The sequence below is a fragment of the Monoraphidium neglectum genome, assembly GCF_000611645.1.
Source record: "Monoraphidium neglectum strain SAG 48.87 unplaced genomic scaffold scaffold01264, whole genome shotgun sequence".
In the NCBI taxonomy this organism is placed as follows: domain Eukaryota; kingdom Viridiplantae; phylum Chlorophyta; class Chlorophyceae; order Sphaeropleales; family Selenastraceae; genus Monoraphidium; species Monoraphidium neglectum.
The window spans coordinates 1,850-15,383 of NW_014012364.1; the positions used below are offsets into that span (position 1 = coordinate 1,850).

The following is a 13,534-nucleotide window of genomic DNA, read 5'->3' on the forward strand; positions in this document are numbered from 1 at the left end:
GTGTGCGCGTCCCCTTACACCCCGTACTGCTTCTGCAAACCGGACCAGCCACAAGACAGCTACTCTGGCTACTTGGTACGCAGCTGTGATGGTGGCGACGGCTGTTGATGCCATTGGGTGTTTGCAGGTCGTGCTGGTCTTGTGTGGTGCGTGGCTACCGCCAAGCCGATGCTGCTGCTGCCCTTGTGACCGCTGCTGCTGCTCCTGCTGCTGCTGTTGCTGCTGCTGCTGCTGCTGCTGCTGCTGCTGCTGCCGCTGCTGCTGCTGCTGCTGCTGCTGCTGCTGCTGCCGTTGCTGCTGCTGCTGCTGCTGCTGCTGCCGTTGCAGGTGCTATGAGGCCTATCATGATGTTCTCACATGTCGCTTCTGACACGCGCATGCACACCCGCGCCCGCACCCACTGCAACGCTCACGCCGCCGCCGCTACCACCCAGGTGGAGATGTTCCGCGCCATTGCTCAGCGCGTGGATTGGCTCAGCGACTTTGACTCGTGGTTCCTTGACTGCATCCTGTGGACGCCGCTGATGCAGGACCTTGTCAGCCCAAACGGCACCTGCATGCTCGCGCCGGCCGGCATCCCTCCAAGCAACCAGCTGTTTGCATCGGGCGCGTCGGTCTCGTGGATTACAGACAAAGAGGGTGAGGATCCCCGGGATTCGCAGGAGTGTGACCGTGAAATTGATAAAGTTGGGGGCTGGGGCGCCCCACGCAGCACCATGTTCATCCCCTGGAGCGGGCAGCCCACTTGTGCCGCGCCTCCTATAAGGTAAGGCCAGGTCTTGCCCCATCATATCAAGCCTGCGGCCCCTCGGCCAAATCCCGCAGGGCTCAAGATTCTGACGGTCCCCAGAAACCGCCAAGCCAACCTCTGGGCGCCCCTCACGGTCTTCTCTGGGCCCCTGTGGCTGCTCATCTTCTGCACCAGCTTGCTCGTGGGCTTCGTCCTGTGGCTGTTTGACCAGCGGGCTCGCACCCTGCTCAAGCCGCCCCCCAAGGCGCGTAGACCGAAGACGGCTGCCGGCCGGCACGGCCGTCTCGGCCTCGCTGGCCTCTTCCGCGGCCGCCAACACGCACGATCGAAGGGCGAGACGCCGCTAGGCTGGCAAGACGCGCCGGCCACTCGAATCGTCAATGGTGGTGTGGTAAAGGAGGCGCTAGTGACCAAGGAGGACCGTGCCGGGCAGCAGGAGCAGAATGGCTTCATCGATGCCACAGGTGCAGCGGCGCCTGCTCTAGCAGCAGTCGACGGCCACGCGGCGGCCGAGGAGGGCGCCCGGCGCAGTGCGAGCTGCCTGGGCTGGCTGGGCGTGCGTGAGGGCGAGGAGAAGGCGGCTGTGAATAACCTGAGTAAGTGGCCACATACTCATGGCATGGAGGTGCCACTGGCTGGTGTGCGTGCGTCGCTGAACGGCACAGGGAGCGGGGTCACGTCTTCAGTGGCGCACTTTGAGTCACTGGTGCAAACCTGTGATTCGCTGAGCGGGGAACTCGGTTGTTTTTGTCCGACGCTGTCATGATCCACCACCCTGGGTGCGCTTTCACAGCAAAGCTGCCTTCTGGCCCCGCCTCTCAGCATCTCAACCAATTTGCTGGTCAAACGCCCCTCAGAGTCAAACCTCACGCAGTCCCTGCTGCGGCTCTCAGACATCGGGGATGCCCCGGTGGGTGCAGAGTTAGGCACGCCCTGCTGCGGCCTGCGCCGCGTACTTGTGTGCCGCTCCGCCAGCCCCGCAGGCCTGCCTGCTTGACGACACTTTCCAACGTCCTCGCACAAGCGCTCGACATGCTGGGCCGAGCCCCCTGCTCGCCAACGTCCATCTCACAACTGCCTGGCACCCTGAATGTGCCGGCAGTCGCCCAAGCACCGACGACAGCCGAGCTCCCCCATCAAACCCTTGTGCTGCAGTCGGCAGAGTCGCTGCCGTCCAGGGTGGTGCTGTGGGCGTACGGCCTCCTGCTGCTCATTCTCATCGCCATCTACACCGGTAGGCCCCTCCAACCGCTCAACTCGACAATGGCCTTTAATGAGGCTGCGCCCCTGAATCAAGTTGTCATCTCGTTGATGAACCAGGGTTCAATGCTGATTTGGTGACCATGATTCCCCTTCCCCTGTATCAGATCTTGTGTGCTTGGTATGCATCGTGCGGCTGCTGGCTCCCTAGATTTTGTCCCAGGACCCACAAGTGTCCTCTCCCCTCCCATCCCCTTCCTCCCGTCCCCCCACCCCCCACGCCTCAGCCAACTCCGCGGCGCTGCTGACAGCGCGCATCAACTCTGACATCAGGGGGCTGCCCGACCTCAAGGGGAAGGCCGTGGGCGTGTGGGACGAGTCCATACCCAGGGTCAGCGCCCTCGGGGTGGCCGCCATCCCCCTGCCCTGGTGCGCGGCGCGCGGAGGGCCGCAGAGGGGGGCCCCCGCCTTGCAGGTGCACCCAACTCGCGGCAAGCAGCCATTCTTGCGAGTTCCAGCACTGTAAGCTGCAGCGGCAAAGGTCGTGCATGTATTACCAAGCAGGTTGGCCTGTGCGCTTCAAAGGTATCCAGCCCCGAACCTCGCTCCTTTGAAACCCAACAGGGAGAACGACAAGGACGAGGAGCAGATGCTGGACATGCTGCGCAGCGGCCAGCTGCAGGCGCTCATCACCACCGCCAGCTTTGCAAACTGGGTGGCCTCCACCCAGTGCGAGTTTGAGACGGTGGGGGACCAATTTGCAATGACGGACTACGGCATCGGGTACGCCAGCAAACTCAGCCCAGTGCTTCGGCAAAGCCTGGACAGGTGCGGCATGGTTGATGTGAAATGCATGGCCGCCGGATGGCTCGCTGCTGGGGTGTGGGTGAAACGTACCGCCGTTGTGGCACGGGGACAACGCTCAAGCCGCCTCACAACCATGACCCAATCTCTTTCAGCCTTGAGGGCTGGGGCAGCGCAGCGACGGTGACATGGATGCCTGCGGTGTGCCGTTAGCGCTCCGCGCTGCGCCGCCGCGCTCCCACAACTATCAGGCGCATTGCAGCCATCATAGACGAGGGTATCATTGAAGGCATATATGACGTGACCGTCAAAAAGCAGGTGGGGTCTCGTCTAGGGGATGCATGTGGCGGCCAGGTGATGCCAACCAGGCGGCCAGCAACAGCAGCTCGCACTGGCTGGCTTGTGGAAGCTGCTTTGCCGCCAGGCGGTGCGAGCCACGCTGGGCCGTGCTTCCTGCACCAGCACCCTGGAGTCACTCGCGCATGGGCTTGCCGCAGGTCCGGTCACGGCTCTGGCGGGAGCTGCATGCAGTACCGCACTCATGAAGCACTTTCTGAGCAGTAGGCATTTTCCCCCACAATTCTCATTCAAACCTCCGCTGACCCTGCGTAAACCTCCGCAGGGCGGCGGCTGCGGCGACGCGCAGTCCGGGGGATCATCGCTAACGCAAGTCACGCCAGAGCAGGTGGGCGGCGCGGCTGGCCTGTTGACGTCAGCTGTTGCCGGCAAGCTCGTGTGCCGTGCTGAGCGCCGGCCCGGTTAGCCATCTTTTTAGACTGCTCAAAGTTTTGCCGCGGACCTGCTGCTCTTCAGTCGCCCCAGAGACGCATTGCCCCAGAGACGCAAGCCACACATTTTCCACCACAGGTAGCCGGCCTGTGGGTGCTGCTGGGGTTGGCCATGGCGGCAGGCGCGTTCCTGCTGGCCGTCTTCGCAGTGCACCGCCACGCCAAGTACGTGCACAAGCATGCCACGCAGTTGGTGGGGCGAACATGGGCGAGGGCATCCCAGGCTGGCGAGCCCGGCGCAGGGCAGCATCGTCAGGATGCCTCCCAGGTTTGACCGACAGGGTAGCAGCGCACACCTCTGGTCCGTTGGTCGGCCGCGTAGTCTGTCATGCATCCAGAACGGACGATCACGGTGTGGTTTCTCTCGGCTGGTGCCTGCTCCACGCAATCAAGATAGCGCAATTTCAGGGGCCTCGTTCTTACCAAGTTGTGTCAAGATTCCCTCCAAGTCAGTCACATAATCAGTCCTCCACTGGTTGACACAATTTTTTGATTGTTTGCTGCCAGTCTTGTTGCAAGCCTGGCCGTTGCACGACACAACGCTGCATGTCAGTGGATTGAGCACTGCAACTTTGCCGGCACGCACGGCGACTGCAAACACAGCTGATTGCTGCGTTTCCGCACTCAACTGCACGCCCTGGCTTGTTCTTTGAATTTGTTGGTAGGCAGTACGCTTCTCAGGAGCTTTCCGCGGGTCAAGGCAGTAGTGCATAGCTTTTGGCATGCAGCAGGTTGGCTCTGCCAAGAACGACTCACACAGCGCAATCTTGCCAATTACTTCACTCCATATGATTTGCCCTGGGAAATCGATAGGAAACGTTTACGAGCCTCCATCGCCCATCGTGATTTGTGGTGACGATCTTGCCAGGTAATGGAGTCTTTGGCTGAGTTTGAGCAGGAGTCCTGGAGGAGGCGTGCTGCCAAGCAAAGCAGGGCAACAGTCAAGGTGGGCGTCCGCGGCTGCCAGCCCTCTACCGCTACAATCTGTCACAATTTCGGCGGTTGTTGCACAACAACAGCATGCGCATTGTCACCACCTGCCCCGGAGGTGCCTCCTGCTGCCACCCACCTTCATGCAGAGGCACTGCAGCTGCACGTGCCCACTTGGGTTACGCTGATTCACAGCACTCCACTGGCAAGAAGCTAGCTGTGCAGGTTTTTGAAAAAGTTGAATGTTCTGTCTGAATAGCATCACAGCATCGACGAAGACCCATTGCTCTTGATGGCGATACATCCTATGGCTTCGTTGGCGGGAGGGCCGCGTGCCCACAAGCTAGGGGAGTTGAGGCTCAAAATATGACTTTTGCGTAGTTTCAAAGCTTCAGCGAACCTCAGATAAGACATACACTCGCAGGTGCGCAGGAATCGTTGCAGCAAGTGCCACGGGCGTGTCACTCGCAAACAGCAGCATTAGCTTGAGTGCAAAGAGACCCAAACGACTGTATTTTGTGGCTGATTGGGGGCTGCGGTGCGTTTCTCACCTCGTTCCACATCTCCATGTGCGGTACTGGACACTTATGCGACAGATGCGAAATCAGAAGCAAGAGGAATGACAATCAAGGTTGTACCGGCATCACCCTTTAGCTCAGCCTCGGCTGTGGCGGCAGCGGCGGCAGCGGTGGGTTTGTCACCCACGCCGCCGCCGCTGCATGCCGTGGCACCTCTTGCGGCGGCGCTCTCGCGGGACATGTACCCCAAAAACGTTTGCGACCCAGCCGCATCTGCACCCGTCTATCAGCACGCCTTCATGCACAAGTGGGGCGCCGCCGTCCAAGGCGCCACATTCATCGACACAGCGCGCCTGCACGCGGCAGTCCTGGTCATGTGCGACGGCTGTGTAGTGGTTGTGTTCAGAGGGACGGATGGCTCGCTTCAGCGGCTTCTGAACCGGTGCTGCTGGCTCTGGCCCGTGCGCCTGCCTGCACCCTTGCCATGCGGTCGCGGTGGCGAGCAGGTGCAGCGGGCGGATATGGAGGAGGACGACCACCAGCAGCAGCAGCAGCACCAGCAGCAGCAGCAGCAGCAGCAGCAGCCGCAACAGGAGGGGGACGTTTGGGTGCGCGTCCACGCAGCATGGTGGGACTCGCTGCAGGGGGCCATCCCCAAGCTGCGCGCCCGCATACGTGAGGCCCTTGGTGCGGCAATCACCCGCGGCCGCACACAAGCGTCGCCGTGGCTGTACTTTGCAGGTCACTCCCTCGGCGGCGCCTTTGCACAGCTGGCAGCCGTGCAGCTACAGCGGGAGATGCAGGTGCCTGTGGCTGGCGTCTTTGCCCTCGGGGCGCCGAAAATCGGCGATGCGTCATGGGTGGAGCACTATGCTTCAGCCCTCGGGCAGGTGACGCGTGTATTTGAAAACGAGGGCGACGGCGTGCCGCGGCAGCCGCCCAGCGTGCCGGCGGTCCTGCCTTACAGATCCCTGCCCAGCAGCTGCGTCGTGGGGGTGTGCAGCCCGTGGGGCGGGGAGGCCGCCGCCTCCAGTGTCGGCGGCAGCGAGGTCCTAACGGGCAGCTGGCTGGCGGGCAGGTGGAGGAGCAGCAGCAGCGGCAGCGGCAGCAGCAGTGGCGACGCGGGCAGCTGCAGCGACGCGGGCAGCGGCGGCACCCTCAGCAGCCATCTAGAAAGCTCGGGCGCCAGCACGGCGTCCAGCAGCTGTGGCGAAGCCTTTGGCGCCGGTGAAAGCGGCAGCATGGATGCAGGTGGCAGGGGCGGTTGGTGTGCGAGCAGCAGCTACAGTGGCGGGGGCTGGGCTGACGAGAGGAACGCCAACCAGCCTTCCAGCGGCAGCCGCGCAAAGGAAAGCAGCGATGCAGGCACGGGGGAAGGTTGGGGTGCAGACAACACGGATGCTTGGCTGCACCCTGCCGGCAGCGCTCAACACAACGGTTCCTGGCTTGAGGCAGCAGGGGACAGCGTGCCATATCCACCCCCAAGCGGCAAGCGCGAGCGGCACAGCGCACACGAGTACGTCGTGGCTGTTGAGGCCTGGATAGAGTCAGAGGGGTCTGCGGGCTGCAGTGTTATCTAGACAGGACGTGTGTCTTTTCTTGAGGAGTTTTACCTACCACAATCGAGAGTGCCAGTGGGGTTAACCAAGAATTATGATCAGCAGCTTGGTCGTGCGCAGCGAGAAGCTGCCCTTGCTTTGTCCACCACCACCATTTCGAGGCTGATGAAAACTAGACAACCCTTCAATTGTACCTGTCATTCTGTAACAACCTGCGAATCCCACCCCTGATGCCACGAGGTTGTCAAAACATGAAAAGAACAAGCCTGCAAAGCTCCCAACAAACGCCTCACTTTTGACAAACCGGCACAAACTGCACTCACGATGCACTGCCGCTGCGTGAACAGTGTGTTGCTGGTCAAAGCCATGCAGAGCTGCAAGTACCGGTGGAGTCTGCATTGACGAAAAGATGTGCAGATGCCGTGACTGTATCACAAAAGCCGCCCAAATCAAAGTTCACCCAGATCTCTCAGCGACGATGCGCAGCGGAGCTCAAGTGTGTGCGCGCGCACGCACACGCACACGCGCACGCACACGCACACGCACACGCACACACACACACACACACACACACACACACACACACACACACACACACACACACACACGTCATGAAAAAAAGCAATGTGAGTCCGACTGCAGTCCCTTGCCCCCACTTGCCTCGTCAAGCACACGCAGATGCATCAGGCGCTGTGACCGACTCGGGCCACCCGCTCACTGGGCCACTCTCTCAGGCCGCAAAGTGCACGGGCTGCCCGCAGAGCCTTGGTCCCGTCTCTCACATCTCATTTTAAGTCTTCTACTGCCCCGTAAGCATTTGTTGAGCCACATTCGCACGCACAGCCATGCACACCAGCACATGACGCATTCGCACGAGCGCAATGCATGCAGCTCTCTCCAAGTGAATATTTGCTTGAGCTTGTCGTTGTTGTCAGGATTTATGTCGGAGGCTGAGGTATCTGAAGGCATATGGGGACGGTAGCTCAGCGCCATCGGATTGTTGGCATTTCTCCCCCTGTGAGACATGGGTTTTTTTCCACCTCACCATTGCCAGTGATGTCATGCGCTCGGCAGCTGCATTATTGCATCGGAATGCTGCTGCAACTACAGGAACTTGAAGAAAGCGCCCAGAAAACATCCATCTGACAAGGCATAAGAGGCACTTGTCCACTTGTGCAAGGTCCATGTGATCGGCACACGTCAGCGTCAGTCACCCTGGTGTGAGCCACGTGCAGCCGCCCGCAAACTCTGTTATGAGGCTTTGTAAGATCTTCACCTTCTATCAAATTTGCTGCCTCGTTCATCCCATCCTGGGGTTAACGTTATCGTCGTCAAGCTGAAGAGCGCTTTTTTCGCGCCCTTGGGGGCGGTTGACAACTCTCGCATACTTCATGCAATTCACCGGCGAATAGTCATTTTTTGTGCAGCTCGTCCCTGGACCTCTCTGTGTGCCACGGGAGCGGGCACCTGGCCCTTTCCGCCGAGGGGTCCGCCCTGGCATGCTCCTGTGACAGTGGACGAGGCCTTCCGTGAAGCTCTATCACACAATAACTGAAACATCGACCCCTAATTCTGGCCCGTTGACGCCCCGCACGGGCGTTTGCCCACCACGCTGGAGCAGCTATGCTGCAAGGCTTGAGACGGACGTTCTCGCGGCGAACGGCTACGGGAAGAGCGTTAACGGTAGAGTCAAGCCACCGTAGCACGACCAGCAGCGAAGGCTCGGGCACCGCACTATTTGCGCTTGAGGAGGCGGCAGAAGGCGCCGCTGTGACGCAGCGTGTCGATGCGACAATCCATGCGCGCGGCGCGGCCGTTGTACTGACAACGGGCGACGACGAAGGCAGCGGGCATGGGCGCCGTGCGGCGGCGGCGCTGCGGCGTTTCACAGCGTCGGCGGCGGCGCCGGACCCACGGGCCACCACAGCCTATCAGGTGTCTGTGCTGCTCTCCCTCTCGACCTATTTCGAGCACAAGCTGCAGAGCGACGCCTCCAGCGCCATGGCCGCCCTCGTGAGCGCCCGGAGCAGGCCCCGGCCGAGCGGCGGCGGCAGCGGCGCCGGCGGCAGCGGCCCGCCGCCCCTGGCCGACCCGGCCGGCGGCGCGCCGAGCACGTCCGCCGCGTCCCGCAGTGCCGACGTTGCGCGCGTCGCGCTCGCGCTGTCGCGCCGTGGCTACACGGTGATTGTGCGTCGTGTGCTGCACTCCAAGACCTACTGGACCAAGTCCTTTGACAATGCCTTCATCGTGGCGCTGGACACCAGCAGCGAAATGGGGGTGGAGTACATAGTGGACCCACATTTCAGAGACCTCTTCCGCACTGCCGCCATGAGCCCGCAGTACAGGTACACACGCCGCCGCCGCCGCCCAGCGCCCCGCGTGCCTGCAGTTTGTGCGTTTGCGGCCGAGTCGCAAACGTGCTGCTGGGGGCTGGCCTCGCCGTCGCAGCAGCGGGATCGTCTCGCTCCCGCCACCCCGTGCAGCTGCGCCCCGACGCCCCCCTCCTCCCCACGCCCGCGCCCTCCTCTTCTCGCCCCCCAGCGCCGTCTGGGAGGCGCTGCCGCCCGTGTTTGTCGGCATGCCCTGCCAGATGCAGCCCGTGGTGCAGCTGCTTTGCGAGGAGGTGGAGACCGCCTTCCTTGAGGCAGGCCGCCCCTGCCCGCCATGGAGGGGCTGGGCTGCGACCATCAACCGGTGGATGTCTGACCAATTCGTGGACATCCAGGTGCCGCCCCAGGGGGCGCCCGAGGCGGAGGTCGCGTCGTTCGTGGCGCGCTGCAGCAGCCCGGCCGGGGGCGCCGCGCCGGCGCCGGAGTCGTCGCCAGCCTCGTCGGCCGCCCCGGCGTCAGCGGCCGGCCTTTCGGCTGCGTACGGGCGGGGGCCGGGCAGCGCGAGCGGCGTGGACGGCGCGGCGGCGCTGCGCAGCAGCGGCGGTGGCGGCGGCCGTGTTGTGCAAGGGCTGGCGGCGAGCAGGCCGTCCGACGGTGTGGCCAGCAGCTTCGCAAGCAGCTGCGGCGTCGCGGCCAGGCGCCAGGTGCAGCAGCCGTTGCGGGCCCAAGTGGGGTTCGACGCGCTGCCGCCGCTGGGGCAGGCGCTGCTGCCGATCGCGGCCCAGGCGCCGCCGCGGCTCGGCGCGGGCGGGACGGTGTTGCCCGCACAGCGCGCCGCAGCCGCTCAGGGCTGCGCGGCGGCCCCTTCCGAGACACAGCAAGACTCTGTGAGCACCGGCGCGGCCGCCGCAGCAGCAGCAGCGGCTCTCAGACGCTTTGCCGGCGGCGGCCCCAGCTACCCGTGCGAGCCTAAAGCGGCGCACGAGCAGAGCCGCTGCGCGAGCGGCGCCGACGCCGCCATTGGCGGCAGCAGCGACGACGACGATGCGTCGATCGTCTACGCGTCGGGCAGCGCGGGTGGGAGCAGCAGTCCGTTGCGGTTGGATGGCGCGTCGCCCGGGCCGGGCAGCCCCGGGGCGGCCAGCGGGGTGAGCACGCTTTTTGATGAGGACGATGAGGATGATGAGGAGGCGGGCGGCGTTGTGCCTAGGCGGCCAGGCGCGTCGGCGTCATGGGCAGAGGGCCGCCGCGCCGCCGCCTGGGGCAGCGGCGGCTGCGGGCCGGCGGCGGGGGCCGTGGCGGCCCCGCGCGGCCGTGCGCCGGGGCAAAGCGCGCCGCCGCGGCAGGGGCTGCTGGCGGCGCACCTCCAGCAGGCACAGGCGAACCGCGCGCTGCTGTTCGGCATGCATGCCCCCGTGCCCCGCTGCTTGTAAGGCGCTGCCTGTGGGCGCCACCATGTGCCCTACCCCTACCCACGCTGCCAGCCCTCGCTGGCTAGCACCCAGCAGCGGCCGATTTTGAGCCGCGCCCGGCGCCTTGTTTGCTGCCGATCCACTGCTGTCTCCTCCTTCTTTGCGTGCGCCGCTGGCATCCAAGCACGTGCCGCCGGCCTGCGCCGGCTTCGTCCCTTGCTGCTGCTGTCGCTGGCGTCAACTCGCCAGAGCGCGCGGGGCCGCCCCGGCCGGTCGCCACAAACTGCCCCTGACTTGTGCTTTTTTTGTTCGCAACAGTGCCGGCACCTGCGCTCCGCGTCTCGACTGTGCTCACCGTCGAACTGCGTATTGAATGAGCAGCATGATGCTACCCTACCCCACCACCTCATTCTCACAGCTCCTGTGGCAGCCACGTGCATGCGAGTGGCTCCCCCGCCGGCCGCACTCAAAAGGGCGTGCCCGTTTCGGCAGCTGCCTCCCGCGCTTGCGCGCTGTGAGCCTTCCCCTGTGCCTGGTGCCGCCCAGCAGGCGGTTTGTCGATCCTCTCAGCTGCAGCGCTCCCCGGCCTCCTCAGCCCCAGCACGGCACGCGCCCAGCGCCGCACAGTCCCACAATGTTGGCCGTGGCAAGGGCTGACTCGCAGCATCAATGCTCGCCTTTGTTTGATTTCAGTCGGTCGCACGTCCGATTCGCTTACACACGTGCGCTGCACGCTCCCGGGCGCTTCTGCGCCACAGTCCCTGGGCGCGGGCGGGGAGCAGCGGCGTGCTTTTGGGCTGCGGTGCAGTCCGCGCCCTTGCCGGCTGATTTTTGATTGCAGACGCCGCTCTGCGAATGTCGAAGATTGCGGGGGCTTGTCAGCGCCAGATCAGGAATGAGGCCGCTGACCAAGTGCTTCATATCAAGCAGGCACAGCGCAAGAAATGCACTTGTGATAGATACAGGTCACCATCATGCATCGGTCCACTTGCCGTTACCATTCCTGGCGCGCCGGCACCGGCGGCCGCAGCCCGCCCCCCTGCCTTTGCGCGCACGGTTTTTCTTAAACCGTTATGAATAGAACTTGTTCGGCAGGCGCGCCCTTTCACCTTGCCCGCGTGTGGAGATGTGCGCGGTTGCTCGCGCACGCCTGCTCACAAGCATGCGCAGATGTGGCGCCAAAGCCGCCGACGGCCAGCATGCAGCCACTCGTATAGCTGTGTCCAGGTGCCCGGCCTGCTGTGCTGGCATTCGCGTGCACCTGCTTTGGAGTGCTCGCGACGGTGATAGCACTTGGAGCGAACACACAATTCCACCATAGCGCCAGCGACGCTGCAGCCGGCCTGATGCAGGGTGGCTGTAGGAGTAACAAGCGTACATGATGCAGCTGCTTTGCGGGCTGGGATTGCACACGCATCTGGCAGCTCACCTGGTGATAAGGATTCCAGCCAAGCAATGGGGCAGGGCTGAGGCCTTGTCGGCAGCATAATGTGCGCAAGCTGTGTTGGTTTAATGATACCCTTGTCGTATACATGGTGCGCCCCAACATGGTGAGCAGCACTTGTGTTCAACTGGATGCAGCCAGCCCTCTTGCAGGGGCAGGTCCAGGAGCAACGAGGTGATGCTCCATGCGACATGGGACGGCGCCGGTAGCACGGCTGCCCCAAGGCTTTTACAGCAACAGTGTTTGGGTGTCCGCAGGGGCACCCAGCAAGTTTTGAATGGCATCGCAAGATGCGCCCAGTGATAGCCTTGGGCTCGCTTGGTGTCCCTGGGGTGACACCTAGGTTGCGCGTAGCAAAAGCGGCCCTCTCAAAGGGGCACTACGGGCCATGCGCACCCCAATCATAGCAGCACTAGCAGCAACTCAGCGTTTTGCGTATGCAGGTCGACCTGCAGCAAGGGCTGCTTGGCTAGCCCTGGCTAAGCCCAAACGTAGGTGAGCATTGCACATGGGCTCGAGATGGCATCTTGGACATGTGGGGGCGGCCAGGGCTGTGATGCATTGGGAAGTCCAGCACTGCAGCGCCTGTCATATGGTCTGTGCCCGATTGAATGGACCCATGTTTCACTGATAAAATGAACACCAGCGACCCCCTGGCGCACCGCAAAGTGCATGTGTCCCCTGAGCAGCCAACCTGCGGCATACGCGCGTAGGACAATCCATAGCTATAACCGTGTGCTCTAGGACTCTCAACGACATCAGATCGGGGCGCCGGAGCCGCACGCCAATAAAGGTCCTTGGCGCTCCCGGCAGTCGCCCAAAAGGTTATTTCCTGTGGCAAACAAGCAACTAGCGTATCGAGCACCGGCTGCCCGCCTGGCTCGGAGCGAGGCGACCGGCCCCCATGTGCGCCGACGAGGCGCAGCACGTGATCGACATGGGGTGCAGCTGAGCGGCCCTCCGGGTGCGTGGGACTTCAGATGGCGGCCCCTGGGGAGGTATCCATCTCAACGCACACGCAATGGCCCCAGCGCAGCGGCGGCGACAACGAGGACTCAGCGACGGCCGCTGCCGGCCGCGGCGGCAGCCGCCCAGGCCCCTCAGCCGCGCCGCCCGCCGTCAAGTGGCACAGCGCGCCCGAGGGCGCGACCTACGCGCTCCCCGTCGACTCTGAGCGCAAGGCGACGCGCCTCAAGCTGCTGTCGGCCGCGCGGCCCCACATGCGCGCGTTCCACGTCTCCACGGTCGCCTTCTTCCTCTGCTTCTTTTCAACGTTTGCGGCGGCGGCGCTGCTGCCAATCCTGCGCGACCAGCTCAACCTGACGCAGACTGACGTAGGCAACGCCGGCATCGCGTCAGTGTGCGGCGCGATCGGGTCGCGGATCCTCATAGGGTCGCTGACGGACGCGTTTGGCCCGAGGGCGAGCGCCGCGGCGCTGCTCATGCTGACAGCGCCGGCGGTGTTTGGGCTGGCCTTGGTCACCAACGCGGCAGGTGCGGTGCCATGCCGCGCCGCATGGCACGCACATGCGCGTGCATGCAGCTGCGTGCAGCCGCGTGCGCGTGCCTGCATGCATGCGCCTTCAACTGCATCCGCACGCGCTTGTGAGAGCGCACGGCTGCAGGGCCAGCATGCGCATGCGCGCGGCGCGATTGCGCGTTTGCCAGCGGCCGCTTGGCACAGCCGCCAGCCCAGCCTGGCGCCTGCAGCCAATGTCAACGCAGCTCCCCCCCTCGAACCCTCTCCCACACCTCCCCCTCTTGCCTCACTAGGCCCGTTTGCGCCCCAACCCCCCCC

General features: G+C 63.8%; 3 protein-coding genes across 3 annotated transcripts; all 3 read left to right on the forward strand.

The window, feature by feature from the left end:
* Nucleotides 1-524: 524 nt before the first annotated feature.
* On the forward strand, nucleotides 525-3,518 carry MNEG_7245 (hypothetical protein; the record flags this gene model as incomplete). The annotated part of the gene is made up of 8 exons (XM_014044280.1): nucleotides 525-639; nucleotides 826-1,347; nucleotides 1,609-1,661; nucleotides 1,907-1,985; nucleotides 2,239-2,380; nucleotides 2,576-2,779; nucleotides 3,007-3,073; nucleotides 3,378-3,518. The coding sequence occupies 8 exons, from the start codon at nucleotides 525-527 to the stop codon at nucleotides 3,516-3,518; spliced, it is 1,323 nt and encodes a 440-aa protein (XP_013899734.1).
* Nucleotides 3,519-8,551: 5,033 nt separating this feature from the next.
* Nucleotides 8,552-10,313, forward strand: MNEG_7246 (hypothetical protein; the record flags this gene model as incomplete). The annotated part of the gene is made up of 2 exons (XM_014044281.1): nucleotides 8,552-8,895; nucleotides 9,092-10,313. 2 exons carry the CDS (start codon nucleotides 8,552-8,554, stop codon nucleotides 10,311-10,313), a joined length of 1,566 nt encoding a protein of 521 aa, XP_013899735.1.
* A 2,403-nt stretch (nucleotides 10,314-12,716) lies between these two features.
* On the forward strand, nucleotides 12,717-13,230 carry MNEG_7247 (hypothetical protein; the record flags this gene model as incomplete). The annotated part of the gene is made up of 1 exon (XM_014044282.1): nucleotides 12,717-13,230. A coding segment is annotated over one exon (514 nt), but the record flags the coding sequence as incomplete, so codon positions are not given.
* Nucleotides 13,231-13,534: the final 304 nt, after the last annotated feature.